At 57.8% G+C, this 23,076-nt stretch overlaps 1 protein-coding gene across 2 annotated transcripts; it reads left to right on the top strand.

Moving 5' to 3' along the window:
* The first annotated feature begins 1,147 nt into the window (after positions 1-1,147).
* Positions 1,148-21,672, top strand: MAP4K2 (mitogen-activated protein kinase kinase kinase kinase 2). Of its 2 annotated transcripts, XM_077822275.1 has the most exons (32): positions 1,148-1,298; positions 6,014-6,071; positions 6,522-6,612; positions 6,850-6,914; positions 7,504-7,559; positions 8,028-8,075; positions 8,590-8,632; positions 9,044-9,116; positions 9,603-9,734; positions 9,900-9,962; positions 10,195-10,276; positions 10,606-10,713; positions 11,344-11,422; positions 11,852-11,910; positions 12,243-12,283; positions 12,671-12,709; positions 13,140-13,170; positions 13,256-13,415; positions 14,024-14,136; positions 14,445-14,486; positions 14,689-14,773; positions 15,176-15,255; positions 15,540-15,600; positions 16,183-16,306; positions 17,321-17,379; positions 17,513-17,616; positions 17,883-18,060; positions 18,377-18,445; positions 18,532-18,618; positions 18,846-18,916; positions 19,168-19,223; positions 20,177-21,672. In XM_077822275.1, exons 1-32 carry the CDS (start codon positions 1,203-1,205, stop codon positions 20,262-20,264), a joined length of 2,541 nt encoding a protein of 846 aa, XP_077678401.1. In that variant the 5' UTR covers positions 1,148-1,202; the 3' UTR covers positions 20,265-21,672. The 2 variants fall into 2 exon arrangements, with proteins under 2 accessions (XP_077678401.1, XP_077678402.1); XM_077822276.1 differs by lacking the exons at positions 1,148-1,298; positions 6,014-6,071; positions 6,522-6,612; positions 6,850-6,914 and adding an exon at positions 6,968-7,171.
* The last annotated feature ends 1,404 nt before the right edge of the window (positions 21,673-23,076 follow it).

Genomic DNA, 23,076 nt, shown 5'->3' with positions numbered 1-23,076 from the left:
CCCTGCCGTCTGACACACACTAGGGTTCTTCTGGGCCAGGTGTCTCCAAAATACAGACCCACCTGAGCCCTGCCCAGGGGCTGGGTTGGAGCCCACACCCCCTAAAGGAGAAGGAAGCCGCATTCCATGCTGGTGGGGGTGGAGCAGGGGAGGAAGAGGCGGGGCAGGCTGGGGCCCTGTTGCTGGCTGCTGGGTGTTAGGCCCTGTGTTATCCCCCCAGGCTGCCCTGGACCCTGTGTCCTCCTGAAGCACAGGGGCCCCCCAAGAGTGGGGCAGTAGCCCCAGTCCGTCCTATGGACGGGATGGCTCTGAAAATGTAAGTCCAAGCATTGGTGGAGCTGGGCCCCCGTTCCTGAATAGTGGGTGGATGGACATGAGCACCCCAGGCCCCGAGAACTTGCTGCCTATGCCTGTGTCTGGTTCTAGCCTGCGGTGGAGCTCCCTGCAGTGCCGAGGCTGCGCCTGGAGAGAGGGGGCTCTTGAGCCAGCCCTGCGCAGACTCCACGGCAGGGCGCTCTGCTCAGGCTGTCACAAGTGATCAGTGATGTTCGCAGCAGAGAAGGATAATTTGGTGCCGGCTCCGGGCGAGGAAGGGGGTTGGGAGCTGCCTACTGCTCAGCTTAGAGCGTGGATGGATTTTCCTGCCCGTGTGTAGGTGGGTTGTGGAGCCACAAGACTATTGCGGGTGTGTGGCCTTGTGCTGGATCTACCCCTGTGCAAATGGGCTTCTCGGAGTTGGGTACAGAACCCAGGAGTCCAGACTTCCAGCCTTTCCCCCCACGAGGCCCCCACGCCTCTCTCAGAGCTGGGGTAGAACCCAGGAGCCCTGACTCCCAGGCCCTATTTGACCTGCTAGGACCCCCTCCCCAAGCTGCTCTAAAGCAGGGGAGGGGGTGGCTGTGCTCTTTGCAGGCTCCTGTTTTTGGGGGGAGGGGAAGGGTCTCCGGCAGGAGCAGCGTGTAACCCCTTGCCCTGGCTGCTCTCCCCACCAGCAAGGCTGATTTTCCCTCCCCTGCCCGTTTAAGGGATGTGACCCTCCCCCGTCCCATCAGCAGGGCCTGTCCCCTCCCCTGTTTGGGGGTGTGACCCCCTTCCTTCTCCCCGCCCCCAGGGGGGCAGGGCTGGCTCCGCTTCCCTCCCCGCTGGTTCCCCGGCCGGCCGGGCCGCGCCGTACCCTGCTGCCCTGCGGCTCCCCAGGGACCATGAGCCTCTTGCGGGACGTTTCCCTGCTGGACCCCCGGCTCCGCTATGAGCTGATCCAGCGCATCGGGGCGGGCACCTACGGCGATGTCTACAAGGTGAGGGGGCGCCGGGCGCACGGGCCGGGGGAGGGGGGAGCTTGGGGTGGAGGTGCATGGCGGAGTGTGGAGGGGACCCTAGGGCATGGGGAGCTTGGGGTGGGGGCAGGGGCATGGCAGAGAGCACAGGAGGTCTTGGGGAGCTGGGGTGTGGGGGGCATGGTGGGGAGCTGAGGGAGAACTGGGGTGCGTGTGGGGGGCATGGCGGGGAGCCAAGGGCTGAGGGGGAACTGGGGCATGGCGGGGAGCCAAGGGCTGAGCGGGAACTGGGGCATGGCAGAGCACAGAGGGGGTCCAGGGGCATGGAGAGCTGGGGTGTGTGTGGGGGACATGGCAGAACACAGAGGGGGTCCTGGGGCATGGGAAGCTGGAGCAGTGGTCCCGTGGAGCAAACGAGCAGGTATGTGAGGCTGGAGAGATGAGGTGGGGTGCATGGCAGCCCAGGAAAATAAGAGGGGACACTGGGGCCAGCGAAGCTGGGTGGGGGTTGCAGGAAGCTAGGGGATTTCCTGGCCTTTGGGAGGTATGTGAGTCCATGGGTCTGGGGATACTGGAGGGAGAATCATGTGGCCTGGGGATGGGGAGTAACCTAGGGGTTTAGGAGCTGGGATACAGTGGGGTATATGAATGGGGGAAATGAGGGCCCAGGCGGGGGTGCTCAGGGGAGGGCCTGGCCAGCCCAGGATTCAAGGGGAGACTAGGGTGGATGAAGGATCTTAGAGTATTTTGGGGGCTCCTAGGGAATTGGGGTTGGAGATTCAGGGGGAGCTAGGGGATATATGGGAGTTGGGGTGTATGGAGGGCAGGGTTGTGTGGGGTTGTGCTAAGGGCAGGGGTGGGTGCACAGGGAAATCTAGGGGCTGGGGGCGCCTGGCAGGGTTTTTGTCCTGGTAGAGCAGGACAGCAGTGGCTGGCAAGACCAGCTTGATGCATGGGGGGCATGACCCAGATACCTGCAGTGGGGTTCCTGTGGGTTGCCGTGGGTGGGGATTGTCTTTTGGGTGAGGGGTGGGGGAGTGTCCTGGGGGTGGATGGGGGAACTGCACAGGGCATTCTGAGGAAGGGGCTGATGTTCAGGTCTGAGGGGGGCATGGTGTATGTGCTGGGAGGTTACAGGCATGGGGGGCTGGTGAGGAGTTGTGCACAGGCAGAAACGTGTGGGGGAGCCCCGTGAGAGGTTCCTGGGGCGCTGTCAGAAACTCAGACCTCTGCAACTGGCACTTCATTGCCAGACCAGGAAGGTGTGAGGGGATGGAAGGGAAACTCCTAAGACAGGGAGGGCCCCCCTCGAGAGAGCTCCAGTGCATGGAGTGACCTGTCCTGGGTTTGAGCAGAGGGGCTGGGAGCCAGGACTTCTGAGTTCTACCCCAGGCTCTGGGAGGGGAGTGGGGTGTAATATTTGCTGGAGTGGGGGGCTGGGACCCTGGGCTCTGCCGGTGGTGCAGACTTAGCTCTGCCTGCACTTGGGGAATAGCCCCAATTCAGCAGCCTGTGAAGCCAGCTCCACCACTGAGCATTGCCAAGCATGAGCTGGCATTTGCATCAGCTAATGAGGGTTAATTCCCAAGGCTTCCTTTGCCCCCTATACCCGAGGTACCATGGCTGTGGCTGGCCAGATCTGAACCAATGTCAGGCCATTTGGGGGGATCTAATGCTCATCCTTTCCAGGCAGTAGGGCCACCAGAACCCTGTGCTGCCAGCTGTTTCTGTGCCACCATTATGCTGACTCAAAGGTGTCATGCAGCTGGGGTTGCGTGGGGTAGACAGGCTCTGTGTCCCTTGCCTGCTGGGCCACTCATAACACCGCACGTCCCCCCAGAGCTGGGCCCATGAGGGTAGCTCCGAGGCTGAGATCTGCCAGGGTCAGGAGTGAATGAGTGGGGCCAAGAGGCAGCCACTGCATGCTCAGACTCAGAAATTGGTTTTCTTTGATGGAGGAAATGGGGACACAGAGCCCTGAGAATGGGGAACCTGGTACTGGGGAGAAGGAAAGGCACAGAGCCCCTGACATGGGGGGGCATGGGGTACCTGACAGGTGGGCACAGAGCCCCTGGCGTGAGAGAGGGGGAGTTGCAGGGAGTCCCTGTGATGGAGGCGCTGGGCGGGTGGCCTCAGGGAGTTGTGGTGGGGCTGGAGGGAGGCAAGGAGCTGGGGTGGGCAATGTGCTGGGCCTACAGTCGCTGTGAAGCCTGCGCCCCCTAGTGCTCTCTGGTTTGAGAACCACAAGGGCCCAGCCTCCTACACAGCCTGGGCACAGACTCCCCCCTACAATGCCTGCCCCGCCCAGGTCTGCGAGCCAGGTGGGAGCAGAGCTTTGAGAGAGAGACGTGCAGGCTGGGTCCATAGAGGCCAAGCGCTGGTGAGTTCACTGCACTGTGGTGCATGCGGCTGGGAGCCAGGACTCCTGGGTTCTGTCCCCAGCTCTGAGAAGGGGGTAGTGTCTGGCAGGTTAGACCAATGGTTCTCAATCAAGGGTATGTGTACCCCTGCGGGTACGCCAAGTTCCTCCAGGGGGTACATCAACTCACCTAGATATTTGCCTAGTTTTACAACAGGCTACATAAAAAGCACTAGCAAAGTCAGTACAAACTACAGAATTCATACAGACAATGACTTGTTTATTCTGCTCTATATGCTAGCCACTGAAATGTAAGCACAATATTTATATTCCAATAGATTTATTTTATAATTATATGGTAAAAATGCAAAAGTCAGCAGTTTCTCAGTAACTGTCCTGTGACACTCTTGTATTTTTAGGTCTTATTTTATAAGCAAGTAGTTTTTAGGTGAAGTGAAACTTGGGGTACACAAGACACATCAGATTCCTGAAAGGAGTATAGCAGGCTGGAAAGGCTGAGAGCCACTGGGTTAGATGGGGTGGGAGCCAGGACTCCTGGGTTCTATTCCTGACTTTGCCACTTAACTTGGGCATGTCAATTCCTCTCTTGGTGCCTCTGTTTCCCTTCCCATCCTGTGTCTAATTAAATCGTGAGCTCTTTGTGGCAGGAACTGGTGCTCACTGTCTGTGCAGTGCCTGGCCTGATCTCAGTCATGGGGACTGTTCAGGGCATAGACAGGTAGTTCTTAGGGGTGTATTATGCCCTACCGGTCCCTGAGATTGGGGGTTGGGGGGTTGCTGGGAGTCAGGACACCTGGGTTCTTTCTCTGACCCTCGGAGCCTGTGGGGTCTAGTGGTTTAGCGCAGGTAGGGTGACCAGACATCCCGATAAAATCGGGACTGTCCCGATTTTTAGTTCTTTGTCCTGCGTCCCGACCTATGCACAGTCGGGCCGCCATTTGTCCCGATATTGCGGCTTTGGCCGCTCTGGCAGATTTTTGGTTTTTTTTTTGCTTTCGCAACTTGGCTCTGGCGGTTTTTTCTTTTTCTTCTTTTTTCATCGGCAACTCCGCTCCAGCTGTCTTTTGGTTTTTTTTGCTTCCCCCATGCGTCCTGATATTTTGTCCGTTTCATCTGGTCACCCTAGGGGCAGGGGCTGGGTGTCAGAACGCCTGGGTTCTATCCCAGCTCTGGAAGGGGAGTGGGGTCTAGTGGTTAGAGCATTTCCCTCTCCAATGCTCTTTAGAAAGCTGAAATCATGAATTCCTCTCTCCCTCCCCCACACACCTTGTGCAGGTGCAGGGCTCAGAGCGATAGAACAAGCAAGAGACATGGGGAGGGTGAAAAGGAAGTTGCTTAACGTCAGGGTGGAGATGGCGTCTGTGCTGTGGCGTGGCTTAACTTGTGTCTGTGGGCTGGGGTGGGCACCTGGCCTTGTCATGCCTGTGCCCTGGGGAGGGGGCTTCAGAGCCCCCTGCCCCCACCCCAGCCCTAGACTGCTGGCACAGGGAGTTCACATCCTGTCTGTCTGGGCATCAGCACAAGGGCACTTTGCAACATGCCCTACCTGCCGCAGGGCTGGGTGTCGGAGAGCTCAGCTGGGAGGAGGAGGTATCTGTCTCTTCCCTCCCCCTGACCATCTGCAACTAGGCCCCAGGATGGGGTGGAGTTGGGGGCAGGAAGCACTGGGTGGGGCGACTGGGGGGATCAGCACCGGAAACCCGGAACAAGGCTGTTTTGGTGTCAGAAACCACGAGTGTGAGCAGGGGAGAGACCCTGAGATTGGGAGGAGGGGGAGAATGTGGGTGGGGGACGGATGACACAACAGAGGCTCCAGATCTGGGGATGAGGTGGGCGGGGAGAGGTACCCTCTCCTCAGGGGGGAGGTGGGGTATTGGGCTGGGAGAGATGGGCCCTCAGGTTGGTTGGAGGAGAGGTGGGAACTGGGCTGGGGGGATCCCAAACTCTGGGGTTCAGGGAGGGGTACAAAGTGGAGTCCAAGCTTCTGAGCCTCAGACTCAGAAATGGGGTTTGGGGGAACTCCTTGCAGAGTGTATCTAGACCCAGACTATTTGGGGAGTGGGGATCCTTCTGCACTAGGAGGCTGGGGGCAGCTCTGGGCTCTGAGAACTGAGCCTGCCAGACAGCAAGGTGTGTTGAGGGGGGTCTGGGCTGGTAATGGGGGGTTACCAGCCTGGGGAGCGGGGTGATGGCTGCATCTGGGAGACAACCCTCCCCCTGCAGCGCAGAGGAGGGTGTGGGGCACTGATCTGGGAAGAGCTGGATCCCGAGCCGCCCCCGCCCCCCCTCCCCCCATAGGTGCGTAAACAGCTAATGCTGAGGCCTCTGCAAGTGATGGCCCCTTCCCTGTTCCTAGGCCCGGGACACCCAGACAGCAGAGCTGGCTGCCATAAAGATCATCAAACTGGACCCAGGTAAAAATCCAAACATCCCCCCAAGAATCACTGCTCCAGTGGTCTCCATATCACCCCCAGGGCTCACCCAGAATCACTGGCCTAGTGTGTCTCTAAATGACCCCTAAATTGCCCAGGTCTACCCACAAATAGGCCCTGAGACTCACCCTCGTGCACCCCCAAATTGCCCCCAGTATCACCCCCCCCCCCAGTGCTCCCCCCCAAGTGCTTATCTTTGGTCCATAAGGAACAACCTGTGACCCCCAGACCTGCCTGTCCCTTAGCCTGTTTAGCTCCTGGTGCTGCCTGGGCCTCCTGTGGCAGGGTTTCCATGGTGAATGGGGAGCCCAGCAGCCGACTTGCAGGGATTAGCTCTTGTGGAGCCGGCTATGTCCCTGACACAGCTCCGTTGGGATGATGCCCACAGCCCCCAACTCCCTCCCTGACACCCACAACTCCTCTCATTCCCAGGGGATGACATCAGCTCCATCCAGCAGGAGATCACAACGCTCAGGGACTGTGGGCACCACAATGTGGTGGCGTATTTCGGCAGCTATCTCAGGTGAGACACGCCGGGGGCGCTGTGCTGCAGGGAGCTGGGTGGGGAGCTTTCCCCGCACAGTCAGTGCAGCTCTAGGAACAGATCACCTCAGCTAACTCCATTCAACAACCCCACCACCACCCTCAGCTTTTACATGATTTTGCTTCACTTCCTGTGCAAAACTTGGTGTCAACAGCTCCATCCCAGAGACGGCTGCATCTCAGTGCTGTGCTGACATCTCCTCCCTTGCTCCCTCAGGAACGACCGTCTCTGGATCTGCATGGAGTTTTGTGGAGGAGGATCCCTGCAGGAAATCTACCACAGTGAGTCCCTGCCCTGGTGTAACTAGAAGCAGGGAGGGAGGGCTGTGGCTGGGAGTCAGGATTCCTGGGTTCTTTTCTCCTCTCCTCTTCCAGGGACAGAAACCAGGACTTCTGACTCCTAGCCCCACTGCTCTCACCCACAAGGTCCCACTCTGCTCCCAGAGCCGGAGTCCTGGTTCCCATGTAATCTGACACGGGGGGGGACAGAATGTCCTCTCATCAGGATGTTGTAAAAGAGGCATCTGTTTCACTTTCTGGTTGGTTTCCCTTCCTGTTTTCAAAATGCCTCTGGTTCCTGGTCCTGTGGGGGTTGGGGTGGATAGGAGGAAGTGAGGGGCAGGGGGGTAGATGGGAAATGGGGGGCAGGCAGGGGGGTGGATGGGAGGAAGTGGGGGCAGTGTTAACATGGGGAAGGTGCTGAGGCAGAAGCCTGATGTGTTGGATTGTGTGGGGGTGGAGTAATTGGGATGTTTGTAGCTGGGTATTGGAAGGGGTTGTGGGGGGTGTATTTGGGGACTGGTTGGATTGTGGCAGGAGAATAGTGACCCCCCCAGGTGTGTATCTGTCCACGTCTGTACGTCTTTTCCAGCCACAGGCCCCCTCTCTGAGAAGCAGATTGCCTACGTGTGCAGAGAAACGCTGCAGGTGAGTAAACAGGGAGCCAGGGGTTAGATTGGAGGCTTCAAAGCCTCTGCTGGGCATCCCCCATTTGGGGGCACGTGAGATTGGGGATGAGTGCCTGATGGACACCTGGGCTCTGTCCCCAGCTCTGGGAGGGGAGTGGGGTTTGAGGGTGGTGGGGAGGTGAGCTGGGAGTCCAGACACCTGGGTTCTCTGCCTGGGGCTGTGTCTGACGGGGGCCTGGGCCAGGCAGGAAGTCCTTGTTTCCCGTCAATTGCCCTGCAGCTTCCTCTGTCCCTGGCGGCAGGAAGAGATGTGTGAGTTGCAGCACAGCCACTAGCCTCGTCACCATGGATGGGGGGCACAGGTGGCTGACGCCTCCTCCCTGCGTGGACCAGTATCCTCCCCAGGGTCTGGGAGGTCAGTCTTGGGGGGCGTGTGGCAACGTGCATGGATGGGGGGACACTCAGAAGGTCATTCCTCCCCCTCCAGGGCCTGAGCCACCTACACGCCAAAGGCAAGATGCACCGGGACATAAAGGTGAGACCCCTGGGCCCATCCAGGCCCAAATCCCCTGCTACTCCCCTGGATCAGACCCAGGGCCCCATCCAGCCCCAGATCTCGCCCCCCACACCCCGGATCAGACCCAGGGGCCCATCCAGCCCCAGATCCCCCCTTATCCCCCCCCAGATCAGACCCATGGGCCCATCCAGCCCCAGATCCTATCCTACCCCCCTAGATGAGACCCATGAGCCTATGCTTGGGATCACTTTTGATTATTAATCCCCTTTTCCCAAGTTAACACCAACAGGACCCAGGCAGCTGACTTGGCCCTTCACTGTGGTAACATGCTGCAGCATGTTGTTCCCAGGGTTAACAAGGGTAGTGGAAGAATCCCACTGGCCTTGAGGAGGGGAAAGATCAGAGTGACGTTCCCCTCCCTCCTTCACCAGCCCCTTGGGTTCATCTCCAGAGCAGGCTGCTTTAGCAGGGGAGGTCGCTCCAGTGGAACAGTGGTTCTTCCCCCACTGACACTTTCCCTTTTCTGGTGCAGGGAGCCAATATCCTACTCACCCTCTTTGGAGATGTGAAACTGGGTGAGTTACCTGCTCTTCCTCCTTCCCCATAGAAACCTTGGATCCCTGTGTGGGTGGGGGGAGCCCAGGGCTGGGACACCGGAGGGGGTGTGTGTCAGGACAGAGGGGCACTGGCAGAGTTGGGAGTCGGGGAGGAAGTCCAGGGCTAGGATAGCGAGTGGCTGTGGGTTAGGACTGGGGGGCTCCAATGGGGGGTGGGGAGAGCCCAGGACTGGGATAGTAGGAAACTGAGAGTCAGAACTGAGGGGCACCAGTGAAGCTGTGTGTGCCCACCTGTCTGCTATCCTTGGTGGTGACTAATGACCCTTGTGCCAGGTGCTGTACAGACCCACAATATGCATATGAGGTCCCTTCCCCAGAGTGCCTCTTAACGAGGGTTCCTGTTCCCCTCCCCCACCTCCTGTCTTGCAGCGGATTTCGGAGTCTCAGCTGAGCTGACAGCATCAGTGGCGAAGCGGAAGTCCTTCATTGGGACCCCCTACTGGTACCTCACACCCCCACCCTCGCCCCACTATCCGCCAGGGGAACCTGGTGGGGGCAGTGGAGTGAACTGGCCACTTCAGCCTATCTCACCGTCGGGACACCCCATCTGGGGCTGTCTTGGAGTCTGGGGTGTCTCTGGAGGAGGGGTTTGATGGGGTGCGGGGAGGCAGCATCTTGGTGTTTGGAGGGGGGGATGGAGGAGGGTGTGGCGCCTGGGGGACATGGGGGTGCTTTGGAGTGCCCAGCAGCTGGGGAATTGGGCTGGGAGGCAGGGAATGGCTTCTGATGGGGCAGCTGGTGAGCTGAGTCTGATACCTGGGTCTCAAGGATGGCTTGGCAGGTGTGTGTGGGCGGGGGATGTCATGGGTATAGCTGGATGCCTGGGTCCCCTTGAGGGGTGGGAAGTTCATGAGTATAGCTGGATGCTAGTGTCCCATTTGTATGGCCTGGTGTTGTCTGATTGATCTGTGGACCCTCCCTTATCTAGGATGGCCCCTGAGGTGGCTGCAGTGGAGAAGAAGGGCGGCTACAACCAGCTGTGTGACATCTGGGCCATTGGCATCACGGCCATTGAGCTGGCCGAGCTGCAGCCCCCGCTCTTCGACCTTCATCCCATGAGGTAAGAGGGCAAAGAGTGGAGCACCCCCTTGGCATGGGTCCAGCAGGTCTCTCCTCTCCCCACAGGAGATCTCCCCCCTCCCGGCTCTGTCTGTCTCCCTCGCAACCCTTCATGTTCTGGTTCTGTCTGTCTGGTTCTCCTGCCCCCTGATCTCTCTCTCTGCAGGGCCCTGATGCTCATGTCCAAGAGCAGCTTCCAACCCCCGAAACTGAAAGATAAAGCTCATTGGTGAGTGTTGCTGCAGGGAGCAGGGCAGGAGCTGGCTGGGCGGGGGAGTTACTCCAGCCACGGCCTCTCTCTGCAGGGGGGTGCTATAGGGAGTGGGGCAGGAATGCTGGGGTTGGAGGGTGAGGATTCTGTTTTAAAAGTGACAGAGAATTTGGGGGGCTTGGCAGGGCTAGGGGGTCTCCAGAGGGACCTAGGGGGATTTGCTGATTCCCCCTTTGCGCCCCCCACCCAGGTCCCCAGAATTCCACCATTTCCTCAAACTGGCCCTGACCAAGAACCCCAAAAAGAGACCCACAGCGGAAAAACTGTTACAGGTGAACCGGCGGAAAGGGGTGGTGGCTGAGCAGGGGGGTAATTGGAGTGAGGAGTGTGGGAAGCATTGGGGGTGGTGTGGGAGAAGCTGGGGGCTATAGGGGGGACTGTACTGGAGTGGGGGGCAGGCTGTGAAGTGTCGGGGGAGAGAGGTCAGGGCATGGGGCGTGGGAGAACTGGGGGCAGTGTGTGTGGCGGGGGTTGGGATGTGGTGTGTCTCTGGGGAGGGTTTGGGGGTGGGGAAATGGGGCATGCTGCATTGGACAACAGGGGGCTGTCTGGGGGGACCATTTGTCTCCCAGTTTCAGCACCATGACCCCTGTCCCCCCAGCACCCATTCACCAGCCAGCCCCTTGCCCGCATCCTGGCCACTGAGCTACTCGACAAGGTTAACAGCCCTGACCTGGCTGCCCCTTCCCTGGACGACGGAGACTTTGAGGTACCTGCCCTGGGGGAGACTCCAGGCCTGCCCATTATGCCCCTGCCCCTGCCCCTTGCAGCCTCCCTGGGCACTGACCCACCACCCCACAGCTGGCTCAGCTTGGTCACTAGAGCCGGTTACCATGACAACCAGCCAGTGGTGGGGGCAGCCTGGCTCCGATGACTCCCCTGTCCCAGTGCCCAGCTCCCCAGCCATGAAACTGAAGCCTGTTGCCCAAGATAATGGCGGGGGGGGGGGGGGAAGGAGGGAGTTGCTAGAAATGGCCCTGTCCTGAGGTGGAATTTGACCAGCGACCGGGCAGCCCTGTGCACCATGCTGCTCCCAGTGATGCTGCCCCGCTCTGGGGATGCATAGGACTGGGTTTGTTCAGTCCCTGGGGGCTGCCGAGCTGGCACTTACCCCGATCAGCCCCCTCCACCATTACAATCCAGCCCCACACCACGAAACCAGCTGGGCCCAGTTCTGTGAACTGGCTGGGAAGAGGGGCCAGGGGTGAAGTGGGAGAGTTGGGGACTTGAAAAGGACTATCAGTAACTGTTCCCCATCTCCCTGCCCCCTCCCCCATCCTGTCTGTGTGCCCCCCAAATCTCCTTGCCCCCTTTCTTCCCCTGCACTATTTCCTATAAGGCTTACGACATCTTTCCAGACAAAATCCACTCCCGTGGGGCACATGGCCAGGCAGAACGGACTCTCTCCGAAATCCAGTGTAAGTCATCCCCAGCTGGTGTACCCAGATCCAGGCACCCTAGCACAGTCACCACTCACCCCCGCATGCTGTTTATTCAGGGATCCATTGCATGGCGCTGAGATGCAGCTGCCTCTGGGGTGAGGTGTGGGGGCAGTTGAACAGTCACACAGCAAGGCTACAGAACAGCTTAGGGAAGAGAAGATGAATCCTGAATCCAACTGGGAAGGCTGGGCAAAAATAATGGAATCTCCCAGAGCTGGGATTTGGCCCGGATGCCTGGGTTCACAGGATCTTCAAAAAGCAGGAGTGGTTAGCAGCAGGGCTGTTTGCCTCACCCCTAAATTACAGCCGATGCCTCCCGTTAGTCCTAGCTGCTCTGGAGCCCAGGGGGAGAATGGAGTGTGTCTCAGTCAGCAGATGAGCCAATTTGTATCATTTGATTTTCAGTTAATCACGTTAAATTTGGGCCCCCACTGAGAAAAGAAACAGAACCATATTGTGGTTTGGTGAGTGGAAACCCATTAATTCTTTGCCTCTCCCAGCAGGGGGTGCTGTGGGGAGCGGGGAGAGAGCATTAGCTGTGGGGGGAGCTCCCAGCTACTCCAGCCCTGGCCTCTCCCAGCAGGGGGTGCTGTAGGGAGCAGGGCAGGAGATGGCTGTGGGGGGAGCTCCTGGCTATTCCAGCCCTGGCCTCTTCCAGCAGGGGGTGCTGTAGGAAGCGCGGCAGGAGCTGGCTGCATAGGGAGCTCCCAGCTACTCCATCCCCAGCCTTGGCTAGCCGTGGGCACTGTGGGGAGCAGGTAACTCCATATGGGTTACAAGTCTTCTCCTTCCACAGAGGGAAGAGGAGGATGATTGGACGTTGCTAGGCGCTGAAGAGTAAGTATCAGTCCGGGGAGGGGCGGGGAGGCCGGCCCGAAGGAGTCTTGGGTTCAAAGTTCAGCCTCCCCCATCCTGCTTGGAAGTGTCGCATCATGGGGAGGGGTACGGGGAACTGAGCAGCACTGCCTACTGGATAATCTGGGAGCAGGGGGGTTGATGGCTCCAAGTGCGGGTAGATAGGCAATTTAGTCAGCTCTAAGGATGGGGGTGGCTGTAATCCTGGGCTTCCAGTGTTGAGCACTGGGCTCTAGTGGGTTGCAGCAGGGGAGGCTGGGAGTCTGGATTCCTGGGTTCCATCCCAGCACTGGGCGGGGAGTGGGGTCTAGTGGGTTGGGGAGCAGGTAATGTGTGGCCCGCATCCCTACTCCCTCTCGTTGTCTTTAGGAGTCTCCTGCAGTCTGTGGAGGAGGCGTTGGAGGAAAGGTAAAGCTGAGACTCCGGGGGGGGTTAGAGTGGTTGGGGCAGGCAAGGTGTGTGTATGTGTGGGGGGGGTCCCTTCACCTCCCACCAACCTGTAGAGATCAGGTCATTTCAGTGGAGGGGGCAGTAATGCAGAGTCCCTGCCCCCACACAGTGAGTTTCACAAGCATCCTTGCCACTCCCCCTTACAGAGATACGCCTGATGTGTGTGTGGTGGGGATTGACACGTGGGCTGTTTTGGGGGGTAGGGGCAGGGTGTGAACTCTGCTGACCCTGCACTTTGCAGCTGCTTTGTATCTCCCCCTCTTCAATCCCGGGTCTGGACCATGGCAGGGATGAATGTCAGAGACCCCTGATGTCCCCTTGGAGACTCCCCACAGCAGGGAGTTCCTCCACCCCAGGGCCCCCACTTCTGTCTGTCTTTCCCTTACAGGAGTTTGACCATCCGCCCAGCATCTGGACAGGTAAGTTCTTCTACACACACCTCCCCGGGCAGCTGCCTGCCCTGGCACAAGTCCCCTCCCATTCTGTGACTCTCTCTCTGCCCAGGTCCCCACCCCAGAGGATCAGCCTGTGGGCCCTAACTGCGTCCCTGAGAATGAGACGGGAACAATCAAGAGAGCATCGCTATGGGACCTAATGAATTGGGAGCTGGGGGGCATGGAGACTGGGGGTGGCTCAGAGACCATGAGGAGACAGACCCCAGCAGGTACTGGGGTTTGACAGAGGATGGAGGGATTGGCTGGCTTAGAGGGGCAAGGAATGGGATACGGAACCTTTGCCTCCAGGGCGTGCCAGCTCCAGGGTGGGGGACTGTCTGGCTCTTGGGTTGGGAGTGAGACACAGGAACTTTCCTCTCTAGGGGGCACCGGCTGCATTCAGGCCCCAGGTCCTTAGTGAATGAAAGTTGTTCCCACCTGTGAGACAAGTTGGCTGGATCTTAGCCCATTGGTCCCTAACAGGATGGGGCCTCCCATCACACTGACCTCCTTACTGGCAGAGAGGCCGGGGGCTGAACAGGCTACTGGGTACTCTGCTTCCCTCACACGATGACCCTAGATCGGGGGGCAGTGTGATAGGGGACTGGAAGATGGGGCCAGTGTGTGTGTGACACTCTGTGGAGGTGCCCAGAGGAGCCCCTGCCATGACATTTGCAGGGGATAACAGGGCCGTTTAAGCACCACAGTGTAACCCAGGCGAGGAGCAGGGATCTCCAGTGGGGCTGGGAGCCCTGCGGGGCGTTGCCACCTAGGAAGGAGGCTGCCAGGGCAGAGCTGTCTCTGATAAGCGGGTGCTGTGTGTGTTCCCCACTTCCAGGCAGCCCAGAGTCAGGTGACGTCCCACCCCCCCGGCACACTGGCTCCCTGGAGCCTGGAGCCTCCCTGCTCTCCATCGAATGGGCCACCATGAAGAGGAGGGAGGAGACAGAGGTAGGTGCGAACCACTCGGGGAGCAGGCCTGGGTAGAAACATGGGATAAGAGATTATGGGATGGCCTGGCGGTCATGGTGTGTAGGCAACAATGCAGCAAGACTCCTGGGTTCTATCACTTGCTCTGGGAGGGGAGTGGGGTCTAATGGTTAGATCAGGGGGCTGGGAATTAGTACTCCTGGGTTCCAACTTGATGTCTGGGTGTTGGCTGGTATCCCAGTGCTCTTGTTGTCTCTCATCTGGGGTGGCCAGCTCGGCATCCTTCTTTTGGTGGTGTCTGGTGTTGATTGGCTTTCTCTCTCTTTCAGAGATCCAGCTGCCATGGGTTGCCCCCCACCCCCAAGGTCCATGTAAGTGCCATTCCTCAGCATCTCCGTGCAGGGAGTGCTATAGACAGCAGGGTGGGAGCGCTGCCTGTTGGGGTTGCTCTTGGCTAATCAGGCCTGGTCTCTCCCAGCAGGGTGTGCTGTAGGGAGCGGGGCGGGAGTGCTGGCTATAGGGGGAGCTCCCTGCTACTCAGGCCCAGCGTCTTCCCTGGTCTCTCCTTCGCAGATGGGTGCTTGCTTTTCCAAAGTCTTTAATGGCTGCCCTCTAAAGATCAACTCAGCTGTGACGTGGATTCACCCGGAGACCCGAGGTAGGGCCCCCTGCCGCCTCGAGTGCCTCCGACGCAGCTCTCTGCCTCCCACAATGTCTGTATTAACCCCATCTCCCACTGGCTGCTCCATCCGGGGCTGGGGGCAGGATGCTGATTCTCCTCCCACATTCAATTCACCGATGCACTGGTTCAGTTTCACCCTATGCCCTCCTGTTTCCCCACCACCCTTGCTGCACCCTCCAGCCTTTGTCATAGCTGAGCTGATCTGGGGACTTGATTTCCGCCCCCTCCAGTCCCTGGGTACCAGCTCTGAGCTCCCAGCCATTGGGCTGAAGAGGGGCATGTGGGTAGGAGGGGAGCAGGCACACTGCTGGCTTCTAAGTGGGTGCTGGGAATCTGCCCCCCACCCCCCCAACCTAACTCTGGCTGGCCTTGTTTCAGATCAGTACCTGGTGGTAGGGGCTGAGGAGGGGATTTACACACTCAACCTGCATGAACTCCATGAGGACACCATGGAGAAGGTGAGATGCCTGGAGATAGGGGTATAGCTTAATGCTGTGGGAGCTCCTGGCCTCTCCCAGCAGGGGGCACTGTAGGGAGCAGGGCAAGAGCTCTGGCTGTGGGGGGGAGTGCCTGGCTATTCCAGCCCTGGCCTCTACCAGCAGGGGGTGATGTGGGGAGCAGTGAGTAATGAACTAACTAAACAATGGGTAATATGGGCAGAGATAATGGCAGCACTGTGTGGAGTTTCCTGATTAAGTTGACTGAAGAGCTAACCGGTGAGGGGTCTGTCTGTGTCCCCCAGCTCCTGCCCCACAGGTGTTCCTGGCTGTACTGTATGAACAATGTGCTGCTCTCCTTAGCAGGTGAGTGAGTAGGGGAGGCACCAAATCTGGGCTTCCTCCCAGTCTGGAAACTGTACATTCCTTTGGCTACAGCTACTGTGAGGTACACAGAATGTCATACAAGTTATCAAGGGGCATCACCCAGGGTTGGAGGAGCTGAGGCAACCCAGGGTGGGATGGCAGGGGACTGCAGGTCAGGACTGAGGGGCACCAGCAGGGCTGGATCTGAAGCCTGGGATGTCCTGGGGCTGTGGGTGGGGCTGAGGGGCACTGGCAGAGCTGGGTGTGGAGCCCAGGTGGGGATGGCTGGGGCTGTGGGTGGGGGTGAGCGGCACCGTCTGGGCTTGGTGTGGAACCCAGGCGTGGATGGCTGGGGCTATGGGTGGGGGTGAGGGGCACCAGCAGGGCTGGCTGTGGAACCCAGGCTGGGATGGCCGGGGCTGTGGCTGCGGGGGCACCGGCAGGGATGGGTGTGAAACCTGGGCTGGGATGGCCGGGGCTGTGGGTGGGGGTGAGGGGCACCAGCAGAGCTAGGTGCAGTTCCCTGAGGATAGCACATTAGGATCCACCATCCCAGTATCTAATGCAGCTCTCTCTCTGCAGGGAAATCCTCCCAGATCTCCTCTCACAACCTCGTGGGCCTCTTTGAGCAGCGGAGGCAGCTGCAGAAGCGGCAGGTCCCCCTCTCCATTGCCACCAACCGGCTGACTGAGCGCATCATCCCCAGGTGCTGTGCTTGGCTCCGCATCTGAAACTCCACCGAGCCAGGAGGGAGTGATGGTCAACCCCCAGATGGGGCCAGGTGTCCTCGTGGCCCTGTAACTGGCCACTTCAGGCTGAGATCCCCTCATGTTCCTTAGAGCCCAGTATCCCCTTGGATTAGATCAATGGGCCCCTCTTCCCCACTGCCACCCTGGGTCCATCCAGGCCAGTATCCCACATCTCATGTTTGCCATCCTGAACCAGACCAATGGGCCTGTTTACCCTGGTCTCCTGTCTTCATTTGCAGCATCTGCCGGATGCTTCATTTTCCAATGCTACTTTGGGTGGGGAAGCTCCTTCCTGACCCCCCGGCTGTAGTCAAGCTCTGAAACCTAACCTTCGTGCAGTGTACGATTAGCCTGTGGTACACTCTGCCACTGGCTGGCGCTGAGGCAAAGAGTGTAGTGAGTTTTTTAAAGGGACTGGGTGCTCAGTGGAGAATGAGAACAACCAGATTTAGACTAGCTCATGGTAACAAATTTGGAAGGGAGCTAAACCCTTCTGTTTGAAGGTTTAAGAAGATCCCTGTTAGGGATTAGGATGATACCTTCGTGAGGACAGATTACCCCAATTGGCCTGATGTGGGGCTTCCTCTGAAGCCATTGTCAGGGACAGGATAGTAGGCTAGAGGGCCACTGTCTGATCCAGTGTGGTGGCTCTTGTGTTCCTAAGAGTGCAGAATAACCGCCAGTCTTACCATGATGGGTGCATGGATACGTCTCACAATCCTAGCAGCAGCCGTGCTCTTCTCTCTGAAAACTCCCCCAACCTTCCTTCAACCCTCCTCCAGTTCCACTATCTTGTACTGGAGAGTTCCATGGGTTAACTGGCTGACAGTTCTCCCCTCAGGGTAATTGTGGGTGGGTTTGCATCATGCCTGGCTGTAGAATCCCCTCTCCACTCAGCGCCTCATCCTGCCCCTTTTTGTCCTCCGGTGGCAGCTCATTCCTTCCTTCTATTCTGTTCCTCCTCCCTGCAGGAAGTTTGCGCTCTCGTCCAAGATAGCGGATACCAAGGGCTGCCTCAAGTGCCGAGTGGGTGAGTGTGATCCTGACATGCAGCCAGTGTGCTTCCTGTAGGCTGGATTGCTGTCTCCCTGGGGACAGGGGAGCCCCTCAGCTACTGCTTTCCCTCCGGGGAAACCTATTCACCTGCCTTGGTTGCCTTTCAGTTCGGAACCCCTATTCCGGCAACACCTTCTTGTGCGCTGCTCTTCCCTCGAGCCTGGTGCTGTTGCAGTGGTACGAGCCCTTGCAGAAGTTCATGCTGCTGAAGGTAGGTCCGGGGTGTGTGGGGGGAAACAGGGTGCTGGAGCCACTGGTGAACCCAAGAGTCTCATTGACTCTGATGTAGGCCTGCATGGAGCTAAAATCTAGGGCACTGCTCTGGAGGGACGCTTGCAACACTTGCCATAGATTGGATGCTGCTCTGGTGGGGGAAACTTGCCAGGTCCTTTTCACTGATGGCACTGCCCTAGGGAAGCTCGCCACATGGGAAAACCTGTTGCTGCTGAGATCTCAGCCTTCCCTCCCTCACCCCAGCACTTTCCTGCGGCCCTGCCTATGCCCCTGAGCCTGTTTGAGCTGCTTGTGGTGGAGACGGAAGAGTACCCCCAGGTGTGTGTGCATGTTGTGGACCGAGATCAGCCGGGCCAGGAGTTGGAGTTTAATGTCCTCTCGCTCAGCACCAACTCCAGCCTCAGCACTGAGCCCTCTGCAGGTAAGAGACACCCAAGTGGGGAATGGGACTTGGGGCCTTTCCCCTCTAGGGGGTACCAGCACACATGGGCCCCAGGGTGGTGGGGGGGGGGATGAATGGCTGGCTTAGGGGAGGCAGGGAATGGGACTCAGAGCCTTTCCCCTCCAGGGGATGACAACTTGAATCTGGCCCCAGGGTGGGGAATGTGATTCAGGTCCTTTCCTCTCTGGAGGAATTGGTGGGCTCCTAGGGGAGGGAATGGGGTATAGGGCCTTTTCCCACTAGAGGGCACCAGCTCCCCTAGAGTCTCAATGTGTCTCTCCTGCTGTCATTGCAGATGGGACTTCCAGTGTGGCCTGCCACGTGACTCAGATGGACAGAGACACAGTCCTCGTTTGCTTTGAGCGTAAGTCCCTCCTCTGGCGTGGCCCTCTCATTGGCTCAGCCTTGGCCACAGCTGGTACCGACTGCCTCGCTCTTTCTCCGCTGCAGGCTATGTAAGGACGGTGAACCTGTGTGGGGCCCCCAAGAGAGCCCTGGCCCCAGAACTGACCTTCAACTTCCCCATTGAGACAATTGGTGAGTGGAGGGAGGTCTCTTGGGGAGAGAGCTGCCACTGGTCTGCCCATCTCCCAGCCCACACTCCTGCCTGGCCTGGTGACCTCAGGAGCTGTCCAGCCTTCTGTTCCTCCAGCATTCTCCTCCCTGTCCTGGTAGCAGTGTCCTCCACCTGCCAGCTTCCCCAAGGTGGGGGTTGTCCATACCACTTGCTGCTCACCCCCTTCTTTCTGTCCCTCCCACTGCAGTGTGCCTTCAAGACAGCGTACTGGCCTTCTGGAAACATGGCATGCAGGGCCGCAGCTTGGAGGGCAACGAGGTGAGTGCAGGTCAGGGCTTGGGTGGATGTATTTCCCTATCTTCCCCAAAGAGGGGGATCAGACTCTGCAGGGGGGATTAACTTGGAGATGATGCATGGAGTTGGCATTGCTCCTGCTGGAGACTACGTGGTATAGGATCTGTCCCCTTCTCTCCCACCACCCTGGTTTGGGAGGGGGATGGAGATGCACTGACCCAGCAAGGATCTGGGCCAGGAGAACTGTGTGCTGATCTGACCCTTCTCCTTGACAGGTGACCCAAGAAATCACAGATAAATCCAGGGTGTTCCGGGTGCTGGGAGCCAACAGGTGAGGCCCCAAAGCGAGGATGCAGTCAGGGCAGGTGGCAGCAGGGAGTGCACCACCAACAGAGAATTCTTGTTCTGCTCTCTCCACCCTCTGATCAAGTGGTGTGGCTGCCCTGCTCTGGCTGGCTACCCCCAGTCTGGCTGTGCCATTGGTAGGAACCTGCTCTCTCCACCCTCTGATCAAGTGTTGCGGGGCTGCAAGGCTGGGACAGTGGGAAAATTATCGGGGAACTGGGAGACCAGGAGTTGTGAACTTCTTTTCCTTCCTCTTGCATGGGCTGGGTCATTTCAGTAGCCGGTCACCACCCTGACTCTCTATTGTGTCCATCCTGTGCCCCTGTTCCTGCTGGACGTTACATGACTGGGTGGATTTGCAGGCCTGTTTTGAGGATGCACGGCGCTGTGTCAGGGTTTGGGCTGCATTCTGGGGTAGCTGGAGGTTGCGTGGTGGATGTGCTGCATTGGGGGCTGGGTTTGCATGGCTGGGATGAAGTTATTCTATTCTATATATAGTCTTATACTGTGCTTTTCACTGCAGTATCAGAGCCAGTAGCACATTAGGCAGTGGTGGTTGTTCTCCCATCATCTTGCCAGGGGAGAAGCATGTGCAGGGAATGGCACATGCTTGGTTTGGTTGGGGTTTATATAGTAAAATACTTCTGTGTTTATATTATAAATGGTGAGGTCAGAGAAATGTGCCCAGCACTTGAACCAAGAGTTGATTTTGCATGGTTGGGTTGGAGAGGCTGGTTTTGCATGGTGGCCAGGGTTACGTGGCTGGGTTTGGGGTACAATCATGGCTGGGGCTGGCTTTGCTGAGTTGCATTCCTTGCTTGGGTGCGGCACCTCTCAAGTCAGGTCGGGGTTACCAATCCTCCTGTTCTGCTCAAAATATGCTCTGACCATCGTCTCTCCACGTTTACTCATTGCTCTTGCCTCTACCTCTCCTCCCAGAGATATCATCCTGGAGAGTACGCCCACAGAGAATCCCTTGGCTCACAGCAACCTCTACATCCTAACGGGACATGAGAGCAGCTACTGAGCGTGCAGAACTGCCTTTCCAACATCCCGTGTAGACTGATGTAGAGTGGGTGGAGGGGGAAATCCTGCTGTGATGTTTAAACCGCTGACAGCTGAGAAGCTCAGTGGAGGCGCACAGGTAGCGGGAGCCTTGGGGAAATATTCCCATGAGTGCGGCCTGTCTTCTGCTGCGGGAATCCATGTCAGATGAGTTCTACTCTATAAACTCTACAGTCCACTTGTCCTATTGTCCAAAGTCTTCCTGAGATACCCCTGCTTTTCAGGAGTGTATGGAGAGATTCCCTCTCCCCTTTTAGGGCCAGCATCTCCTGAGACCCTTACGTCTGCAATAATTGACTACCCAGTCCAAAGACACCTCTGCAGTCTGTCTTGACTGATACCTGTGCCTGTTGAATGCTTCCCCCTCCCTCCCCGTTCTTAACCCTAAGAAGATGTCTTCTGGAGACACAGGGTGTGAGTGTCCTCCTCCTCCAGCTTCAACATGAAGACAATCGGTTTTCTAGTGGATGCATTGTGTTCCCTATGTAGCACTTAAGGTCCAGAAATCTGGCACACGCCTTCAGCTGCAAAAGGAGTGGGAAAGCAATTCTGCATCTTGTCATTCAAGGTGTGAGCAACGAGCAATGCTTGAGGTGGGACAAACCTATTGAATTTAATCAGTGGCTGGGATAGCTGTTTGACTATTTTGGTAATGGTTGTGCCGATTGCTTGGCTGGATGGGTTCTGATGGGGGATGAGTGGGATGGCTAGCTGGGCGTCCAGATTGGCTGGTTTGAGCAGCTGGCTGGTGGCTTGGTTGCAGAGAGCTTGAGTGCTTGTTGGTTGGGTGTGGTGGTTGTTAGGATGAGATGAGTCCATTTGGACAGCAGAGTTTGTTTAGAAGTGGCTGGGGCAGTGCTTGGGTTGAATGGGAGGAAATATGTGTTTGGTTGATGGGGCAGGTACAGTAGCTAGGTAAGGGACTTGATTACTGAACAGGCCAATTGCTTGGTAGAGTGGGTGGCTGATTGGTGTAAGAGAGGTTTGAGTGTGTCTGCTATGGAGGGGCTGGGTGCATGGCTGGCATGACTGGTATTTTGAGTGTGAAAAGATGGGTGGTCAGATGACTGCTTTGGAGTGAAGCAGAGTGCTTCATACTGGCAGGCAGTATGTTGCATTGGCTGGCTGCTGGGATGTTTTGTTCTTTTGCTACCTTGGAAACCAGTGCCAACCCCAAATGCCAGTGTGACAGAGACCAGGATCCTGGGGCCGACGGCTCTAGTAACTCAGGCAGTGGAAGCTTTCCTTTCTGTTTTGCTAATTTCTCTGTGGTTTTTAACTGAAAGCTGGAATTTATGGGTAAAAGAAACCAAACTTGAAAAAATATGCTATTTAAAAGATAAAGAGATATTAAACCTGTCTTTTGTTTGCTTGGTGTTAATTGGGTGAATCACTGAAGAGGGGAGAGCCACTGGGGCCTCTTTGGCTGTTCAGCTCCAATGCTGTTCTAGCTGTCCTCCCTAATCTTTAATACTGTTACCCCAATTGTTAAGGACTGGTCTTCAGTCCTGCCTGAAACCTCCTTCTGCCTTCTATGCCCCTCCACCCCCTCTGCAATTCTCACAGAGTGCTACCCAATATCATTGGGAGCTGGACAGGGAGAAGGAAAATAGAGAACTGATGTTTGTTTTGGGGCTGGGGCTATGCTCTCCTTGCAAGTGAAAAGCAGCCCCAGAGCAGGGAGTGGCTGGAGACAGAGGGCTTTTGTGGAAAAGGAGAAATAGCTGCTGAGCGGGGAGCCAGAAAAGAGAAGAGTGCACTAGATCAGCCCCAGGCTACTGCTCAGTTACTCCCATGCCCCTAACTGCAGCCAGGGGGGCCAAGGACTTCTGTGAGTGTCCCCAGGTCCTATCACTATGGTACCTATCCGGGCTCCTAACCTGCTCCCCCGAAGGCCCTGCCAGGTGCAGGGGGTGAGACTGAGCCTGAGCACGCTCAGCAGTGACTGCAAGGTGTGGCCCCTGCCCCCCCCTGCTGCTGGGCACATAGCCCTTGGTGTGTGCGAGGAGTTAACCCCCCCCCCCGTCAGCTGGCAGCCTTCCCTTGGCCTAGCTCCCATGAGCCTCATGGCCCCCTAGCTGGGTGACTCCCAGCAGCCCCTGGGGCTCCTAGCATGTCTGCGGGGGGAAGGGGAGGGGTCCTACTACAGTCCCAACACGGACCGGAGCTCAGCTCGCCACTCAGCAGCCCGGATCGCTGCTGCCCTGTCACTCACCAATCAGAGAAGGAACGCTGCGTTAGTTGAAAGGCCCCATTCCCCAATCATGACCGCCCGCCCTGCGTATTGCCCAATGAGAGCGACCCTCCGCATTAACGTCACTACCAACCGCCCCCGCACAGTACGGGGTCTGCCAACGACCTTTCCAAAATCTCTCAGGCGCACCGCGCGTGTGGCAAGACACCCCCCCCAACCAACCAATCCCTACGCGGCTCGCCACCCCGAGCACCCGCCCTCCGTCTCTTCATCCAGTACCAACACGGATACTCAACAACGCTCCCGCCCACTGTGCCATACAGCTAGTACCGCGCCTTACGTTCCCAGCCGACCAATCAAAACTTGTCTTTCCCCAACGCTGCTCACTCATCCTGCCTCTCAACCATTCCCACCGCAGTTCGCTGCAGAGTGACATCTCAACTGACCTATGCGTGCTGCCTCCACCACTCGACCGCTTTTCTCCAATCGCTTTCCTTCATTGGAGCATCTCGGCCAATGGGCCCCCGCGGAAGGACAATGGACGTAAGAGTCTGCCAATGGAAGGAAGCGCGAGTACGAC

The sequence above is a fragment of the Eretmochelys imbricata genome, chromosome 7 (assembly GCF_965152235.1).
Source record: "Eretmochelys imbricata isolate rEreImb1 chromosome 7, rEreImb1.hap1, whole genome shotgun sequence".
NCBI lineage: Eukaryota > Metazoa > Chordata > Testudines > Cheloniidae > Eretmochelys > Eretmochelys imbricata.
This window is presented reverse-complemented; position numbering and strand designations above follow the sequence as displayed.

What these genes read in the sequence shown, in the direction of transcription:
- MAP4K2 (XM_077822275.1), top strand. Translation starts at nt 1,203, where the DNA reads ATGAGCCTCTTGCGGGACGTTTCCCTGCTGGACCCCCGGCTCCGCTAT. An exon ending in CAGCGGAAAAACTGTTACAG is followed by an intron (nt 10,277 to 10,605) that starts GTGAACCGGCGG and finishes CTGTCCCCCCAG; the next exon opens with CACCCATTCACCAGCCAGCC. An exon ending in AGTCCTCGTTTGCTTTGAGC is followed by an intron (nt 18,446 to 18,531) that starts GTAAGTCCCTCC and finishes TCTCCGCTGCAG; the next exon opens with GCTATGTAAGGACGGTGAAC.